The sequence below is a fragment of the Hemicordylus capensis genome, chromosome 2 (genome assembly GCF_027244095.1).
Source record: "Hemicordylus capensis ecotype Gifberg chromosome 2, rHemCap1.1.pri, whole genome shotgun sequence".
In the NCBI taxonomy this organism is placed as follows: domain Eukaryota; kingdom Metazoa; phylum Chordata; class Lepidosauria; order Squamata; family Cordylidae; genus Hemicordylus; species Hemicordylus capensis.
The window spans coordinates 248,854,708-248,874,441 of record NC_069658.1 but is presented as its reverse complement, the minus strand read 5'-3'; the positions used below and the strand labels follow the sequence as shown (position 1 = coordinate 248,874,441).

Sequence of the window (19,734 nt, the reverse complement as noted above, 5' to 3'; positions counted from 1 at the left end):
TGGGACAAGCTTACTTGTCCCATTAATTTCAATGGAGTATTCAGTAATAGTTTTCTGAAGCCAGTTAGGCCGTGGGGAGGGGTATGCTGAGCTTCAGCACTTAGCCAGCCAATCAGGAGGAGAGGAGGAGAGTCTTCACCCTCCTCCATCCCCTTCTGCAGTGGACACACTGCTGACGATGGATGTGTTGGCTTCAAGCTAGGGAGCCTCAGATGGAGAACACAGAGGCGGCTGCAGCATGGGGAGGAGGCAGGAGGGCTCTGAGTATCCCCTGGGAGGCCCTCAAGGACCCCTAGAGGTACTAGTACCCCCTTCTGGGAACCCCTGGACTGGGCTACTGCCCTCAACACCAGCACCATCCTGGATCCTAGGCTGGGGTGCACTGGTGTGGAAATTATTAGCCACTGCCATGACCCCTCCAATGCACCTTTGGCTTCTAGCATTGCCCTGAGAGCAGGTGAGGAAATGACACAGCTTGGTCGTGTCATAAGGATCCCTGAGGTTTGAAGTGGCTCATCTGGAATCATAACAATTACATATGAAGTCAACCTTTCATTATAGTGTGGTGTTAAGTGATGCCTTAATTTTAGTCCTTTTACTGATAACTGCAAAGGGTTCAAGCACCTGGTGCAACGACGCCAATTGATTACACCAAGAGGAGATCTAACTTACTTTATTATATTCTGCAGAATACAAGAGAGGTGATGCTCTATATCAAATGCAGCAAGGTAGAGCAACCCAAAATGGAATCTGCTCTAAGCATATATACAAAATGACAAGAAGTTTCACACTTCCAGCAAATCAAAGGGCAGGAGACTGTCATCACCATAGCAAGCTTCTACATCAAACAATGACAGACATTGTTACCACTTTAAATTCCTAAAACTATGCATCGTTATTCTGAGCAAGAGAAACAACCCTCTTTCCCACCAAAGGGAAAGAACAGGATGGCCCATCACTTCATGACTGTTGCTGAGTTTAGGATACAAAAGTAACATAGGAGTGTGAGAAAGGAAGAATACATGGGAACGCTGATAGCAGCTAGCCAGATCCCCCCAACCGTGTAGGAAGACATGTCAGGGCAAGTCTCAGAGCCTGTGGCTCAGTATTCGCAATCTAAAATGGCATAGCTTATGTCAACTAAAGCAAAACTGAGTCTAGGGGTATTTTCCAGATATCATTACTATGAGAAAACTGCCTATTAGAAGTTGCCTGTTAGGTACTAGTCAGTCTGGCCTGTTTCAGAACTCAGAGAATAGCAGAGGATGAACTGAGGCCTGATTCAGCAGCCATTTTGAGTTCCCACAGAAGGAAGGGGTTCTGGCCAAGGGGAAAAGAACCACAGCTATAAAATCTCATGTCTTCCATTCAATTGGGAGTGAGGGGGAGTTAGCTGGCTGACTGTTTTTCTGTAAGTGAATCATGGGCCCAGAGGCCCATATGATGTTTTGCTAATGACTCTAAACCAGGGGTGCACAACTCAAATACCCTAGTGGGCCAGAATCAACCATGACTTGGTGTGTGGGGCCCGAGGTAAATGTCCAGCACACTAATGATGACACTAAAATTAATTATTAAATATAGATAGGAACATAGGAAACTGCTATATACTGAGTCAGACCATTGGTCTATCTAGCTCAGTATTGTCTTCACAGACTGGCAGCGGCTTCTCCAAGGTTGCAGGCAGGAATCTCTCTCAGCCCTATCTTGGAGAAGCCAGGGAGGGAACTTGAAACCTTCTGCTCTTCCCAGAGTGGCGGTTCCATCTCCTGAGGGGAATATCTTACAGTGCTCACACTTCAAGTCTCCCATTCGGATGCAACCAGGGCAGACCCTGCTTAGCTATGGGGACAAGTCATGCTTGCTACCACAAGACCAGCTCTACTTACTCATTACAAATATTAATGAAAGCAAATATTAACCACAGCATGAGGAGAAAAGAGGAGGCTGATAGCCACCTCTCCTCCTCCCTGCCCCTCAAGCACTTTCAAAGCTTAATTTTGAAAGGAGACCGACTCCCACCAGGACCATGGGGCAAGACCTCACCTCAGGCACCATAAAACTTTGGGCCATGCCTGGGGCCAGCAAAAGAGTCCCTGTGGGCCGCATCTGGGCCCTAGGCCTTATGTTGTGCAGGCCTGCTCTAAACCAGGGATTCTCAACGTTGGGTCCCCAGATGTTATTGGACTTCAATTCCCATAATCCCCAACCAAAGGCCACTGGGATTGTGGGAGTTGAAGTCCAATAACATCTGGGGACCCAACGTTGAGAATCCCTGCCTAAACTATCCTGGGTGGCTTCTCCTACCCTGGATAAGGTTGCTATGGAAAAATGTTATAGAGGCACAAACTTCCCGCCTCCTGTGAGAGACTCATGGGGAGCTGGAAGGCAATTTGATCCCCCTTTACCACTCCCCTGAAAACTGCGTGTGTGAAAAGGTAAAGGCTAGAGAAATGAGGTGGAGAGCCAGCCTCCTGTGAGCATTAATTGTCCCCTTTGCTAAGCACAGTTCACCTAAGTTTGCATTTGGATGGATGATGACATGTGAACACTCTGCTGTAAAACATTCCCATTAGGGGATGAGGCTGTAGCTCAGTGGTGCAGCCTCTGCTTGCATGCAGAAGGTCCCCAGGTTCAATCCCTGGCATCTCCAGGTAGGGCTGGGAAAGGATCCTGCCTGAAACTTTGGAGAGCTGCTGCCAGTCAGTGTAGATAGTACTGAGCTAGATGGACTAGTGGTCTGAAAGAGCTTTGAATAGAACAGCCCAGGAAGAGGACATCTTAGGATAGATTAGCCTCTTTGATGTAAACTGCAGCTCACTTCTGAAAATGATCTGTTTCCTTCTCTCTCCATCCAGTGCTCAGCCTGTATCCTTGTGCAAATAAACCAAATATTACAAAGACGCTGTAAGTCTGCCTTATCTCTTCTTGCAAAGGAAACCGGAATCCAAGGTATGCTACAAACTCCTGGGACTTCTCACTGCTCAGGGAAATGGAGCAACCAGAGGCAGCATAGCCTCATATTAAGTATACACCTTTGAGTGCTTGTTTCATTTACATATAAATATGTAAGCGTTCACTTAAAATGTATACTACCAAGTGGTCTGTCATAAGCCCCTGCTAATTGGGCAAAGAGCCACCTAATGGTGCAGCAGGGGAGTAACTTGCCTAGGGAGCAAGAGGTTGTTGGTTCAAATCCCCACTGGTATGTTTCCCAGACTATGGGAAACACCTATATCAGGCAGCAGCAATATAGGAAGATGCTGAAAGGCATTGTCTCATACTGCACGGGAGGAGGCAATGGTAAACCCCTCCTGTATTCTACCAAAAAAACACCACAGGGCTCTGTGGGCACCAGGAGTCGGCACTCACTCGACGGCACAATTTTACTTTCATTGGGCAAAGAGGCATCTTTTAAATTGGTGGCTTTCTAATAGTTAGCAGGCCAAGAGCACCTGTCCATATGCAGCCCCTGAGAAGAGAAAATGCAAAATCTTGAGTGGATTCAGTAATATCACAATGTCAACCAAGAATCCAAATACTGAATGCTAATGTTTCAATATGATTCTAATAATAAAACTATACAATTGAAAACTATCTTGACTACATAAGGTATACTGTAGTTGGTCAAAATTAATTAAAAATGTGGCCATGAATCACAACAAGATTTATAAAAGACAATCAAGGCAGGAGATCCCATAAAAGTGATAACTATATGTCCAACTGAAAAAATTAGATCCGATTATTCATATCCAAACCATCATGCTGTTTATAGATGGGAGAGGTATATAATTGCAGTGCCACGTTTTAATTGAAAAATGAGGTATGTCTTGTAGTTATGCCAAACACATTACAACTGAAATCAGTCTTCTTCAGTGGCAATTAACAGGAAAATGTTCACTTCCACTAGTAGTTTCCAGTACTCCCATGCGGACTGAACTAGCAATAGTTTCTCAGCATCTTTTCATTGGCTATTGCTGGTGTGACTTATTTCTCCTTGGGGAACAGTAAGAGTGCTTACTGTCAGCGCTGTTAAGCAACATCCTTGGCCTTTGTGTGGATTTCGTATGTTATTTGTTGTCATAGTTTGCATTGAAGTTGGAAAATATCAGCTGACATAGGTGCAGCAAAATGTGAGCGGTTGAGCAACACCTGTGCTGCTGTGTGTGCCTAGACTACTACTGGCAGTGTTGTGGAACAGCACTGTTCCACTGCATGCGATGCATAATTGTACAAGGGCAGTTGCACAATGCTACCGCCATAATTTCTTAAGTGTGTGCAACTCCTGGAGCTTCCCCAGACAGCAGGCATTATAGTGGGTTTACTGATAGGCTTTACTGAAAGTTTGAAGTTGCCCCAAAAAACTGATGCAAAAAGTGGACTTTTTTACCTTGGATATAAATCTGGCTATATATACACTGTGAAAAACCTGAATTGTGTGTGAAGTGCTCCAATAACTTGCAGGCACTTTGGGGTAAATTTGGCTGATATGTGAATACACACACACCTCCATTCCAGAGGAGATGCACTCTAAAAGCAGGGTGTGAAAAACTCTCTGGGGAAAGTCCCAGCTCTCCCATTAAAGGGATCCCTGGAAAACTGATGGTGCCCAATATGCTGGACAGCCATTGAAGGTAAGTGTTCTGGAAAATCCGAACTGGATTGATGTAAGAATCAACAACTCTGGACTAGGTGGACCAATGGGGTGGCAGCAAGTTGCTTCATATGTACCATGAGCAACACTAGTGCAAGGGTGGCCAGCCTGAGGCTCTCCAACTATTAGACTACAGCTCACATCATAGGAACATAGGAAGCTGCCATATATGGAGTCCAACCATTGATCTATCTAGCTCAGTATGGTCTTAACAGACTGGCAGCGGCTTCTCCAAGGTTGCAGGCAGGAATCTCTCTCAGCCCTATCTTGAGGAAGCCAGGGAGGGAACTTGAAACCACCTGCGCCCCCAGCAATTTATTGCAGCAAGGGATTGTAGGACTCTGGGGGCAATTCCCTTATTTAATAAATTAGTTTTCCAACACAGCCTTGTCTGACCAGGGCTTGGTTGTTGGGATGGATTGCATCCTAGTCGGTTGTCCACTGAATGGGAGATGAAACACAAACTCAGAAATAAAAGTGTAACAGTTTATTGAGAGCTTACCAATTCCAGCATAGCAGTTGCACTTCTTAAAGTTGGACAAAAATCAAAAAATCCCAAACAGCAATGGTGGACATAACTGAGACAGACATTACCTGGGGTGGACTGGCTAACAGCCAGCTCACAATCCACAGCATGCTATATCCTTAAGATACAGCCTTACCTCACAATCTGTGGACTCACCATCACTAGTTTCACGTATCTATGGTTGGGCGATTGACACCCGACCTCAGCATACGCGAAAAATAACCTGCCAAAATGAGGTTAATTTTGCATATCAGATTTGCATAATTTGACACAGAAGAGACAACAGAAAGAAAGAGAGGAAGACAGAGGTTAACAGGGGAAGAGAATGCATTTGTGTATATGGTGCAACAATAATAATGTATCATTGTTGAGACTAAAATATTGGGTACACACATGACTTTTAACAGTTCTCATAGAAAAAGAGTTCAAAGATACAGGCAGCAATAGACAGGGAATAGAACAATAAGGTTGATTTTCTTCTTTAGGTGACACTCACACGACCTTATCATGGAGCATATCAACAGAACAAAGATTCCTACGTGACACTCTACCACAACATGCAGAATTTTGCTGAATACATGCACAGCTTTGAAGCCAACACACAATTTCATCATAATAAGCATTTATAAGAGAGCTTTTCAAGAGCTCAAGGTGCTTTCCATACATAATCTCAACAATACGACACGACACGATGAATATCGATATCCTGCTTTTCAACAAAAGTTCCCAAAGCAGTTTACATAGAGAAAGAAAAGAAAATGGCTCCTTGTCACCAAAGGGCTCACAATTTAAAAAAAGAAACATAAGATAGACACCACCAGCAGCCACTAGAGGGATGCTGTGCTGGGGATGGATAGGACCAGTTGCTCTCGCCCTGCTCAATAAAGAGAATCATCACTTTTAAAAGGTGCCTCTTTGCTCAGTTAGCAGGGGACTGACAGCAATACTGACAACCACCTTCTAAGGAGGACAAGAAATGAGTCCCGTTCAGCGGTTCTTTTTTCAAGCTCCAAACAAACGCAAACCCTGGCATTTTTGCTGGCTCAATGGGCGGGAAGAGATACCTTAAGATGCAGATAAGGAGCTCCTGATCTGTTTGCTCCTGCCCTGCCACTTTCCCCCGCCAGTGCTCATTTTAGAAGCAGCCATGCGGGGCGCCAGCGCTGGTTCTTGGAGCCCGTGCAGTGTCAGCACGCAGATGGCCAGAGCGCACATGCACTGGCCATTTGCGTGGTCAGCCACACAATGCTGACCACACAAATAGCCAGCATGCATGTGCCCTGGTCATATGCATGCCGATGCTGCACAGGGCTGTAGGAAGCAGTGATGCAGCCCTGCGCGGCTGCTTCTAAAATGAGCGCCGGCAGGGGGGAAGTGGTGGAGTGGGGGCGAGCAGGTAAGAAGCTCCTTACCTGCATCTTAAAGGTACCCCTCCCTGCCCCACAAGGGAATGCACGAATAGCTCATGCACATCCCTAAGGAGGACCCTGTGTGGGGTAGTGGATCAAGTGCCAAGACTTGGATAGGAGAGGTCTGGGTTCCAATGCTGACTCTTCCTGAAGCTCAATGGGTGGCCTTAGGAAGCCATCTAGGTATCTCCATCCTGCAAGGCAAACATCTTCAGGAAGTTATTTTTGCAGGGAAATGATATGTGTGGGTGTGGGTGGGGGGGATGTTGTTAATTTCGGCCACTGTGATCCAGATTGGTCCCCTCACACCACACAGCTGCTTTTGGTTGTGGGGGTGGGAAGCATGTTGGGAACCCCAAGCACAAGATCCAATGACCTGCTGAATGTCACAACTTGTTGCACCTTCAATCTAATTTGCTTCACAAGGGGTTGTTGTTGTTGTGGAGGGCGTGGATTGGGACTATCCTCCATCTACTATCTTCAGTTTCTTGGATGAACAACGAGACACAACTGTGACAGACAAGAGCCCTGTTCAGCTATTATAGAATCTGGGCAGGTTATACTTGGTTGATATCTAGATTACCACAGTGCTACAGGGGAGGGGCAATTTCCACTGACCTCCCCATCCCTCTGAAACCTACTGTGCCCCTGAGAATTGCACAGTCTTCAGGGACATATTTTTGGGAGGCACAGTGAGCTTCAGAGCGAAGGGGAGATCGGTGAAAATCACCCTTCCCCTATAGCATCAACACGAGATTTATTTTACTTACTTACTTACTAGGCACGGAGGCCAGGTGTGTGCCGTAACCACACACAGGCTGCTTATGGGAGCGCCACCACAGGAAGCTGCCTGGAGCGGCGGTCATGCAGGTAAGGACCTACTTACTTACCTCCTCCCCACTTGGCGCCGCCCTCGAACCATCGAACCTGTTCGCAGTTGGGCTGAACAAGAACGAACCAATTCACAGAACCACAAACTGGTCCGGATTTGGACCAGTGCATGTACCTCGGTTCATGCATATGCCTATTACTTACTTACTACATATATACACTCTAACCACTACACTACAATATTTTCTGAGATCTGATAAACTGGGAAGAGGCTGCAGGTTGGTGGTAGAGCACAGCCTTTGCATGAAAAAAGTCCCAGTTCAATCCCAGGAATGGGAAAGAAAGATCCCTGTCAGAAACACTGAGGAGCCATTGCTGGGTGCTTTCCAGATTACACACTACAACAGTGTCACTATGTGTCTGTTAAGTGTGCTTCTGTACTGCTGGTGTTTCTGCATCGCAGGCTTTGCACTGCCACCAAAGTGCCGTTCATATTTCCGATGCCTTCTTTCAGGTTTTATTCTTGCATTTTAGACCTACAATGCTGCATGTGTGTCGCAAAAATTAGCTGTATTTTCCCGTTGTAGGAGGGTTGCGCAAGCTATTTACGTTTTCAAAATAACCCTGGCAAGCCGAAGCATTTTACTGCTGAACAGAGTATAATCTGGAAAGTGCCCTGGTCAGAACTATATAAACCAATGTTCCGACTCAGTAGAAGGCAAAGACAAATCACACTCAAGGTCTGTGAGACAAACATTTATAGCAACTACAAGTTATACTACATCTCTCTAGGGGCCAAAGGGCACCACCAGACTGAAGGATGGTCCACATTCACTCAACATTCATGTGGTGCCTCCATTCTATGGGTTCTCTCATGTGAAGTGAGATTTCCTTTCTGAGTGAAACTTTCCCCACAGATAGAACATTTGTATGGTTTCTCCCCTGTGTGGGTTCTTTCATGAGCAACGAGGAAACTTTTATCATAGAAGCTTTTGTCACAGGCCACACATACATACATATTTCCCCCCATATGCGTTTTCTGATGTTTAGTGAGCTGAGAGTTTGTCGTAAAACTCTTTCCACACTCTGAGCATATGTGCAGTTTTTCACCCGTGTGAATTCTCCGGTGTACAGCCAATTGACTCTTCTGAGAGAAGCACTTCCCACAATCTGAACACTCATACGGTTTCTCTCCTGTGTGAATTCTCTCATGGATGGTGAGACTGTATTTCTGCAGAAAGACCTTATTGCATTTGGAGCATTTATAGGGAGTCTCCCCTGTGTGCATTTTCTGATGGCTGATAAGGCATGCATGCCGAATGAAACATTTCCCACATTCCGAGCATTTGAAAGGTTTCTCTCCTGTGTGGAGTCTTGAGTGGGAAACAAGGATCCCTCTCCGAGGGAAGCTTCTACCACACTCCATGCACTTAAATGGTTTCTCACCTGTGTGCGTTCTCTTGTGATCAACAAGGCTATCCTTCCGATGAAAGCATCTCCCGCAGTCTGCACATTCATATGGTTTCTCCCCCGTGTGGATTCTTTGGTGTTTATTGAGGACTGTGCTAGAACTGAATGATTTCCCACAGTCAGAGCATTTAAATGGCTTTTCTCCCGTATGGGTCCTCTGGTGGATTACAAGGCAGGCCTTTTGAATAAAACATTTTCCGCAATCTGTGCATTTATAGGGTTTCACTCCTGCGTGCAGCCTTTGGTGATTAAACGGTCCAGAGTGGCCTGTGCAGGATTTCCCACAATCCGAGCATTCGGATGGATTTTCTTCCACATGGGTTTTCTCGTGTGCGATGAGGCGCCTTTTCTCGGCGAATCTTCTCCCGCAGCTCACGCACTGGTACGGTTTCTCTCCCGTGTGGGTTCGCTCATGCAGAATAAGATCGCCTTTCTGGTTGAACTTCTTCCCACACACTGAGCACTGGTAGGGCAGCTCTCCCGTATGAAGTCTTGTATGTTTGCTAAGATTTCCTTTCATGTTGAAGGATCTACCACAATATAAACATGGGTATATCTTCCCTTCTTTGCAAGTTCTGCCATATGCAGCCGCCTTTGAAGTCTCCTCACATTCAGTCAGTCTCACCTGTACCTCATTTTCATTGGTCCCCTCTAGGGCTGAGATGCTGCTGAGGTCTTCACAGCTTTCCCCAAAAGGAATGGACTGAGCCCCTCTCCTCTCTGGTTGGTTTTCCTCTTCGGTTTCCGGTCCACCTGTCTCTTTCCCCTGGTGACTTTTGGGAACCATCTCTTGGGTTGCTTCCTCTGATGTTTCATTTTGTTGCCCGTCCTCACTGGTGTCACACCGAGGAACCTCACCTTTGTTCTTACTCACTATCCAGTTGCCTGATGGAATTAAAAAGATATTTCAGCATGAAGAATGCCTCAAGCCTGGAACAAACAAGGATGTGGTGTATGCTACAATTCCCCATGGGTGGGTGGGTGAGAAACACAGACGTGCCAGGAGAATCTAGACTAAGCAATTTTATTTAAAGAAATAACTTGTATTTTTGAAAAAGCCCTCGATGAAATAGGCCATAGCTCAGCAGCTGGGCACATGCCTTGCATGCAGAAGCTCTCAGGTTCAATCCTTGGCATCTCCTGCTAAAAACATCTCCATTAACAGAGGTTGCAATAGAGCCTTCTCTGCCTGGATACCTTGCAGAGCATAGCTGCACAATTTTGACACCCCCCCCCAACTGTTGTTGGACTACAACCTCCATCTAGGGATGAGCACGAGCCTGTTCAGGGCTTCCTTTTTCAAATGCTGAATAGGTTTGAATGCCAGCATTCAAGCCAGCTCGTCGGGCAGGGAGGGATACCTTTAAGATGCAGGTGAGGACCTCCTTACCTGCTCGCCCCTGCCCCACCGCTTCCCCCCTGCCGGCATCCGTTTTAGAAGGCAGCTGCGTGGGGCTGCACTGCTGCTTCCTGCAGCCCTGCATGGTGTCAGCAGCACACACATAGCTGGGGGGCTGCTTCTAAAACAAGAGCTGGTAGCGGGGCAGGGGTGAGCAGGTAAGGAGGTCCTCACCTGCATCTTAAAAAGTACCCTGCCTCGCAAGGGAGTGCAGGGCAGCTCGTGCACATCCTTACTTCCATCATCCCCAGCCATAGCGGCCAACAGTCAGAGATTATGGGAGTTGCTGGCCAACATCTGCCAGAGGACTGGAGCTGTGTAACTCTGCTGTAGAGCAACTGCCAGTCACAGCAAACAATACTGAGCAAAATGGACCAATGGGCTGATACAGTAGAAGGCAGCCTCCATGAGGTTCAGATATGAAGACACTGCAAAAATCAAGAATATCTCCTATGCATGGTCAAGGAGGGAAGCTTCAAACAGCTGCAATGACATTAATCTTGGTAAACTATTTTAGTAAATCAGGCTTGATTTAACAGTGTCTGTATTCGGTGATTACAGGCAATTCAGTGATTGCCACGCTCCTTGAACCTCTCCCCATTTTAGATAACAGAGCTGAAGTTTAAGGATTGGCCACAGCAACTTGCCTTCCTTTTCAGGACTAGCAAAACCAAAATAAATGATGCAAAAGAAATTATGTCAAAATTGCTCATATCCCATAATTCATACAGATCACATAATTTTGTTGGTGCAACTTTTGTTGGCACAGAATTTGCATTGCCTGGTTGCAGAATTTTTAAATCTTTTCCTCCAGTCACATGGAGCTGACCACCAAGCCAAAGTCTGAACCAGTGCAAAAAAAGATTACTATTTCCCCCAAATTTCATATACTTTGAATCCTGTTGCAGTTGCCAAATCCACCCAGAATGCATTTTGAAATTTTGTTTTTATTCTTCTTTCTTTATTCCACCATTTACATCTCCCCACACACACACTTTTTTTGACAAAATTCAAGGGATCTAACAATAACATATGATAATACAACAATTTTTTTAAATGGCGGCAACATTAACGTGAAAAGCAAATTAGAGAGAAGTAGGCAACCTTGGCACTCCAGCTGTTGTTGAACTACAACTCCAATGACCCCCAGCCACATATTGTGTATACTTCAGACACAATTTATAATATTTAGGGGCTTTGTGAAAATATGACCTTAGAGTAGGAAATGGTCTCTTGCCAGTAGGTATATTGACTTGAAAATATGCTTATGGCTACAGTCATTGAAAGAGTAGTAACATGCCTGATTCCGTTACTCCCAGCCACAATGTATTGTAGCTGAGGATGGTGGGAGTTGTAGTTCAACAACAGCTGGAGTGCCATGGTTGCCTATCCCTGCTAAGGAAGATAACATCATTAATGGCTACCTTAAAGGAGAAGCCGCTCCAAAGGTATTGGGGAAAGCAGTGTTGCCAACTCTGAAATGAGCTAGTCCCAGATATTTTTCTGGTGGTGGGTGGCTGTGCCTCACTTTAGGTTAGCAGCTTATAAAGAATGGCAAAAGGAAGGCAGAGGCAGACCAGAAACTGCACTGAAGAAGACTGGAGACGAATACAATGGCTCCCAATTTTGCATTCAGATGAACTGGTGGGGAGGGTCCCCAATATTTTTTTCTATTATTTTTCACAATATCAAGCCATTAAAACTTCCAGGATTGCCTTCAGCAGTGACTTGGAAATAGATGCCAATTCCTGGAGGGTTGGCAACTCCATGGGGAGGGCCTGCCTGAAGAAGATGTCTTCAGATTTTACAAACAGTTCCAAAGATTTTTAAATAAAGTTTGGTTTAAATGTCCTGACTTCCCAATGGACTAATTTCTTTTTGGGCCAGCAGTTTTATCAAGCATGTCTGTCCCTGCAAACAGGACTCACTTTCTCCAACAGAGATTTCTAAAACTGGCTTAATGTTTTTGGGTTTTGTAAAGAATTATGTCTCTAGGGCAATTCCCAAGGTAACGGAATCAGGAATGTTATCACTTTTTCAATGACTGTAGACATAAGCAAATTTTCAAGCTGATCATTGTCATTTATTACGGTTCACGACCAGCCAACAATTATAGTAATCAACAGTTACAGGCTGGCTGGTTGTGGACCATAATAAATGATGAAATTTTCAAGTTATTATACCCACTGGAGAGGGACCCTCTCCTACTATAAGGCCATATTTTCACAAAACCCTTAAATATTATAGTGTCTGAAACATGCAAAATACATGGGTAATTGAATCAGAATTCTTTTACATCTATTTCTGATTCGTTTATGGATGTATTTTGTAAATTTCAAACACTATAACATTGAAGGGTTTTGTAATAATATGGCCTTATAGTAGGAGATGGTCTCTTGCCAATGAGTACATATATTGCATTATCAAATTATATGTAATACCAGCTTGAAAATTTGCTTATGGATACAATGGATACAATTAGGCAAGGGGAATTAGCTCAAATGGTAGAGTGCTCACTTAGCATGCTAGAGGTAGTGAGACTGATGCCTGCATTCTCCCTTGCTGTGGGCCACAGTTTTAGGAGAGGAGAGCTGGTCTTGTGGCAGCAAGCATGACTTGTCCCATTAGCTAAGCAGGGTCTGCCCTGGTGGCATATGAATGGGAGACTTGATGTGTGAGCATCAGAGGTGTATCTAGGGGAAAGAGCGCCTAGGGCATGCATTGAAATTGCGCCCCCTGTCCAAACATCTGACACCCATCTTTCAGATAACTTTACTATAATATCAGCTAAAAAATATAAGTCAAGCTCATTAATCTTTTAAAATTTCAAAAACTATTTAGCAGTGGATGTAGCCAGACCAAAAAATGCTGGGAAACTACAAATTTCAGTATGCTGGGGCTCATGAAATACCCAGATACTATGTGGAGGTGTACTTGGAAAACTAAACAGAAGTGCCTGTCTAATTCTCTACTATGCATCTACTAGCATCACTATTACATAAGTTTTAAAAATAAATGAAGAATTTGACTTTTTCCAGATACTCTGAAAATAATTAAAGGCTATGCAGAGTAAACTGTGTCACTGCTTGGAATTTATTCTAGTATTTCAGAAAGACAGTTAAAATGAGAGAAAGAGAGCAAGCAACTCCCAGTGGGCCTTAATACTAAGGATTTCACACTGATTCATAGACAAACTCACCATTAATAGCCATATTATTAAGACACCACATTTAACTCACTTATCATAAGAAGCAAAGTAAGAGCAAATGAATACAATCCTATCTCGTAAGCTTCAGCTCAGTATTCACAAGCCCTGATTCTCTGTACATAGTGCCAAACTGAATATGTGTACAGTGACTTATATTATATTAATTTTTTTTTTAACCTGTAGCCCCTTCGGGGCGCTTCCTATAGGCTGGGGGGGTCTGCAAAGGTTACCCCTCCCACTGTTGGCCTCTAGGGCCTTGCAGAGACCATTTGAGCATGTGCAGCGGCCATTTTTAAAAATAATTGGGTTTTTTAAATGGCCACTGAAAACAAAATGGCCACCACGCATGCTCAAATGGCCTCTGCAAGGCCTGGCATTTCCTAGGGCCTCACAGAGGCCATTTGAGCATGTGCAGTGGCCATTTTGTTTTTGGTGGCCATTTTTTTAAAAAAAATTTAATTTGAAGAATTTGCGCCCCCCTTCAAGTGGCGCCCAGGGCACGTGCACTGCCTGCCCTACCCTAGATACGCCTCTGGTGAGCATTGTAAGGCATTCCTCTTAAGGGATGGAGCCTCTTGGGGCAAAGCAGAAGGTTTCAAGTTCCCTCCCTGGCATCTCCAAGATAGGGCTGAGAGAGACTCCTACCTGCAACCTTGGAGAAGCCGCTGCCAGTCTGTGTAGACAATACTGAGCTAGCTAGACCAATGGTCTGACTCAGTATATGGCAGCTTCCTATGTTCCTATGTAATCATAGAAAAAGTGGTAACATGCCAGAATCTGTTACCCTGATAATTGCCCTCTACAAACTTTCAGTTAGTTTCCTGTATGGCAGTTTGTGAAGTTTACAAAAGGGAAATGTGTTTCAGATTATCAGGATAGGCTTCAGTTTGATCAAAGAACATGAGATCTGCCTTGTGTTTACATTTACTTTGGTCAAAGAGATCCTCCTCTTGTTTAATGTGAAGCTCTGGAAGTCCCTCTTGGTCCACCGCAGATGTCTCCCCACTCTCCCAAGCCTCAGTCTTTATGGAAACTTTCCTGTGGACATTTCCTGGAAGGGCTACACATTTTTCAGCTGGCATACCGTCTCCTTCTAGAGAGTTCTCTTCTTTTATCTTTTTCATGGATGTCTCACCTGTTGAAACAAAGATGCAACACGGTCACTCCCTGTACCAGGAGAAACCTGTTGTTGTTGTTTTCAAGCAAAATCCTTCTTGTATTATCATAATGAATATTTTGCTTTTCAAGAAAAAGTTCACAAAGCAATTTACATAACAAAAGGAAAGAGAAAAAGAATGAGGAAAATGGCTCCCTGTTGCAAAGAGGCTCACAAAGGGGTCTAATGCTGACACATTGCCTTGATTTCATTGCTCCTGATGCTCTAAGATGCATGGGCTGAAATTACAGGGAAGCAGATTTAGGCTTGACATTAGGAAGAATTCCCTTACTCTAAAGAGCTGTTCAGCAGTAAAGCAGTCCACTTCATGCAATGGTGGGTTCTCCTTTGCAGGAGGCTTTTCCCCATTTTTCATATTTATTTATTTTATTTTTATTTATACATTTATATCCTGCTCTTCTGCCAAGGAGCCCAGACGTGTATGTGGTTATATTTATCCTCACAACAACCCTGTGAGGTAGGTTAGGCTGAGAGATACATGACTGGCCCAGAGTCACCCAGTGAGCTTCATGGCCAAATGGGGATTTGAACTCGGGTCTTCTCGGTCCTAGTCTGACACTCTAACCACTACGTCATGCTGGCAAATACATAAATAGTTCCTAGTTCATCAATGGAGTATCTCAAATTCTTTCCTCAGTTCTCACAGCACAGCGATCACTGAGGCTGCACCACATCAGACTAGTTCAGTGCTTACTTGATTGAATGTTTTTCACTTGACTGAATGTTGAGAACAGCTTTATGTGATAGGGAGAAAGTGAGGGCATGCACATGAGCAGCCCTAACCGGGCTTGCACAGCCCTACCTGTAGAGTGCCAGGATTGGGCCCGATCCTGGTGCTGCCCTGCCGGTTAGCTCCAGCTTTCTACCCAGGCTTTTACTGAGGTAGAAGAGAGTGAATGAGTCATTCTACCCCTAGAACGTGCCCTTCTTCCCCAGTCTCCGGTCGTATAAACGCTCGGGCTGCCTGCAGCCCAAGTGTTCACAGAGCCAGGTGGCTAGAGCACCCAGCAGTGGGGAAATTCCCCAATGCATTCTGCTCTTCGCACAGTGCATCGTGGGATTTCTGGAGGCCGGGCTGTGTTTCCATGGCCTCCAGATGGCCATGCCGCTCCCAGCACTCATCTGGGAGCAAAAGCCGAAGAGGATGGTTGGATTGTCTGGCGGGGAGATAGGTACGATCCTGCCTTCCCCACAACTGCCTTCCCCAGCCCCACACAATTAGTGAATGAATTGTGAATGACCTTATGAAGTAGGAGGGAACTAGAGGTTGGTGGCAAGTGTGTGCTCCCAGCAGGCCCAAACCTCCCGATGCGCCTGATTACGAAATTCCTCCCTAGATTCTACCTAGAATCTCTGCCCAACCTGACACCTGCAAGTTGGACACGGAGTCTAGGTGGAATCTTGGGTGGAGGTGAGCCAGCGTGGTGTAGTGGTTAGAGTGCTGGACTAGGACCGGGGGAGACCCGAGTTCAAATCCTCATTTAGCCATGATCCTTGCTGGGTGACTCTGGGCCAGTCACTTCTCTCTCAGCCTAACCTACTTCACAGGGTTGTTGTGAGGAGAAACTTAAGTATGTAGTACACCGCTCTGGCCTCCTTGGAGGAAGAGCAGGATATAAAATGTAAATAATAATAATAATAATAATAATGATGTCGTGAATTTGGACAACACGCCTGTTGATCCCTGCATGCTCTCCACCAACCTCCAGTTCCCTTCTACAGACTTTCTCCTTCCTTATGCTCAATTATGTAAAGCTACCCTAAATAATAATAACAACCACCACCACCTTGCAGAAAGGAAACTAACCTGTCAGGCATGGGCACCCGCAGGACCACCAGAGGTGAGGGAGCCAGCAATCCTATACCCGCCCCCCCCTCTCTGCAAGTATGTCCCACTGAATTCAATAGGAACTGGCTCGATCGGGGGGTGGGCGGGGGGGAGACTGCCCTCTCTTGCTCCAAACACCCTTGTCAGGGAAAAGGCTGGCCTAGAATGTTTGTGCCGGAGATGCTCATTCTGTTTACTTTTCTTCGGTGAAGCCTTCCATCGTGTGAGCCCTGCCTGCCATCTGAAGTTTGCTTGCCATCTGAAGTGAAGCAGACCTCAGTGAGAAGTGGAAGGGAGTTGGCTCTGAACGTAGCCAGGCCTCAACAGCTCCCTGGCTGCTCAGTTACAACCTGTGTGACCTGCCTTCTGGATCATTCCATGACTGACGTTTTCAGCCCACCAGCCCTCAGACCATCTTTTCCAAGCAACAGGAAATGGGTTCCTTACCGAGAGACGCCACGTTCTCATAGTTCTCCCGCATGACCCCCCTATACAGAGCTTTTTTGTCTGGATCCAGCAGGGCCCATTCCTCCTCAGTGAAGCGAACCGTGACGTCCTCAAAGTTTGTCAGTCCCTGAAACAGGAAACATAAGATCTTATGTCCTTGTGTTCTTATCCCCCCATGCAAACGGAAGAGTCTAAGGAACCCAAGGCTGCCAAACTGCCAACTTACTCTGGCAGAGTAAGAGATTTTTATAATCAGAATTTTAGAACAGGAAGGGACTTTGGACTTTCTAGTCCAGCCTCCCGAGCCATGCAGGAAACTGCTACAGCTTCCTTGGCAGATGGCCATCCAGCCTGTGTTTGAAAACCTCCAGCAAAAGAGAGCCCACAATTATGCAAAGCAGGCTGTTCCACTTTCAACTTGCTTGTAACCTATAAAGCCCTAAACAGCTTGGGCCCTGGGTATTTAAGAGAAAGTCTTCTTCGCCATGAACCACACCGCCCACTGAGATCATCAGGAGAGGGGTTTTTTGCAGTTGTCACCAGCTTGTGTGGTGGCTACTCGGGGACGGTCCTTCTCCATTGTTGCCTCAAGGCTTTGGAACATACTTCCTGCTGAAATAAGAGCCTCCCCATCTCTGACAGCTTTTAAAAAGGCAGCCAAGACACATTTGTTCACCCAGGCTTTTAATTAGATACTGTTTTAATAGTTTGGTGGTTTTTAATAGTTTTAATGTAGTCTTAAATTTTAAATTGTTGTAATGTTTTAACGTTTTTATTTGTGTTTTTTTAATATATATATATTGTTCTAAACCGCCCAGAGACTTATGTTTTGGGCGGTATATAAATATGTTAAATGAACAAACAAACAAACTAGCTTTCACAGTTGGGAAACTCTTTCTAATATCTAGCCTAAATTTGCTGTCTTGTCATTTTAAGCCATGGGTTCTAGTCCTGCCCTCAGTCACAAAAAAAGAACAAGCCCACGCCTCCTTCTATATGACAGCCTTCCAGTTACTTCATGGTGTACCCCAGCACTCTGTTTCCGCAGAGAGTTGTGGGCTCTCCTTTTGCTGGAAGTTTCCAGACAGAGGCTGGGCGGTCCTCTCTCAGGGAAGCTGCAGCCATTTCTCACACGAAGCAGTGAGTTGAACTACAAGACCTCCAAGGTCCCTTCCAAGTCTAGGATTCTGTAAGCAGAGATCCACAAGAAGCACCAGTGAGATTAAATATTTCCACCTGCAGCTCCAACATCCGCACAAAATCCTCAGTAGCTGCCACTGCTTGATGGCAGGTTTCTGGGTCACGTTCCCTGACCCAGCTCTGCATTTCCCAGGGGAGGATGGCCAAGAACTGCTCCAGGATCACCAGCTCCAGGATCTCCTCCTTGGTGCGCCTCTCTGGTTCCAGCCACGCGTGGCAGAGTTCCCAAAGCCGCACATAAACGCTTTGCGGCCCCTGGGCCTCGTGGTAGGAATACTGCCTGAAATGCAGCCGCTGGTCCTCCATGTCCTTCACTGTCCCGTGGCCTTTCTTGCCATTGATGGCCAGCACGCTACTGCCGTGTTGCACTTCCATTATGTTAACAGCATCTCCCTCACTTTCTGATTTCTCCCATGCTTGCCTTCTTCCCATACTTGTACATTCTAATCCCGTCTCCACATTTCCCTCCCCAAGGCAGTCTGAATCCAGAGTTTCCAAGAGGCCATACATGTCTCCTCCTGTCATTTTCTCTCCAGGAGACAGCCTTCCTTTTTATTCTTTCCACAGCCTAGGAACTCCTGTCTTTTCTCTGGATATGAGAGGGAAAGGTTAACTCTCTGACCTGGTTCTCCTGCAGTGAGTTAGGTCCAGGATGGCTGATGCTGCTCCTACTGGCAATAGAAATTATCATTATTAAAATTTACTCATAAGCAGTCTTTTCGGTATTACTCAAAGCATTAGAGGCTGACTGAGAGCCTCATTAGTGCATGTGAAGAGATAACCAGGGAGTGACAGTAACTTGATCCTGTGGCTGCCATCCTGAGCACATGCTCTTCTATTTTAATTTACATATCTAAAACATTCAGTAGATCATAGGTGCAGCCCCCCCCCGCCCCACCCCGCAGCATTTGAGAAGTTCTGCAGGCAAAACATCCAAGGTTCAATTCTCCACATCTCTGCTCAAAAAAGAGGTCTTAAGTAACAGACCTGGGCAAGAGTTCTGTCTCAGCCCAAGGAGAGCGGCTGCCAGTCATAGCAGACAGCGCTGAGCTCGGCGGACCGAGGGTCAGACTCGGTATACAGCACCTCCTTGTGTTCATCACACACAGCGCAAGAGATCTCTCGTTCCCACCCACCTGATTTATCGTGCAGTGCCTCTCCTGGATGAAGAGAATTGCGGCACCCTAAAGTCTAAGCAATTTATTGTAAGCAAAAGCTTGCATGTGGCGGCACCCGCTTGGCCAGCCGGCATTAAACAGAATCACACAATGCTCCTGCCATGCTACAAAAGGCCCACATACCGCTGCAGCGGCTGTCCTTCTGCAGTTCTCCCACAAAGCAGATTCTGGCCGCTTTCCCCAGAGGTTCCTTCAGTCAGAGGTTCCTTCAGTTTCCTTGGACTCATCCTTGCTGCTGCTGCCGCCGCCGCCGCCGCCGCCGATGCTGCTGTTGCTACTCCAAAAGAAAAGCATACTGCCTGCCTCCCCGCACAATCCACCCCCCCTCCCGCTCCCAGCCCCTTAACCAAGGAGGAGGCAGAGCAGCGGGCACTGGCAGGAGGACCTCCTCCTCGCATCTCTTTGAA

The 19,734-nt window shown here is 45.9% G+C and overlaps 1 protein-coding gene across 6 annotated transcripts; it reads right to left on the bottom strand.

Annotated features, from left to right (window-relative positions):
• Positions 1-8,163: 8,163 nt before the first annotated feature.
• LOC128342208 (zinc finger protein ZFP2-like) lies at positions 8,164-19,634 on the bottom strand. 6 transcript variants are annotated; one of them, XM_053289268.1, is made up of 5 exons: positions 19,451-19,634; positions 18,772-18,820; positions 16,950-17,076; positions 14,426-14,632; positions 8,164-9,775 (listed from the first exon to the last, which is right to left on the bottom strand). In XM_053289268.1, exons 1-5 carry the CDS (start codon positions 19,552-19,554, stop codon positions 8,256-8,258), a joined length of 2,007 nt encoding a protein of 668 aa, XP_053145243.1. In that variant the 5' UTR covers positions 19,555-19,634; the 3' UTR covers positions 8,164-8,255. The 6 variants fall into 6 exon arrangements, with proteins under 6 accessions (XP_053145243.1, XP_053145244.1, XP_053145240.1 ...); XM_053289269.1 differs by having other exon boundaries at positions 18,772-18,817; XM_053289265.1 differs by having other exon boundaries at positions 18,186-18,820; positions 19,451-19,550.
• Between the last annotated feature and the right edge of the window lie 100 nt (positions 19,635-19,734).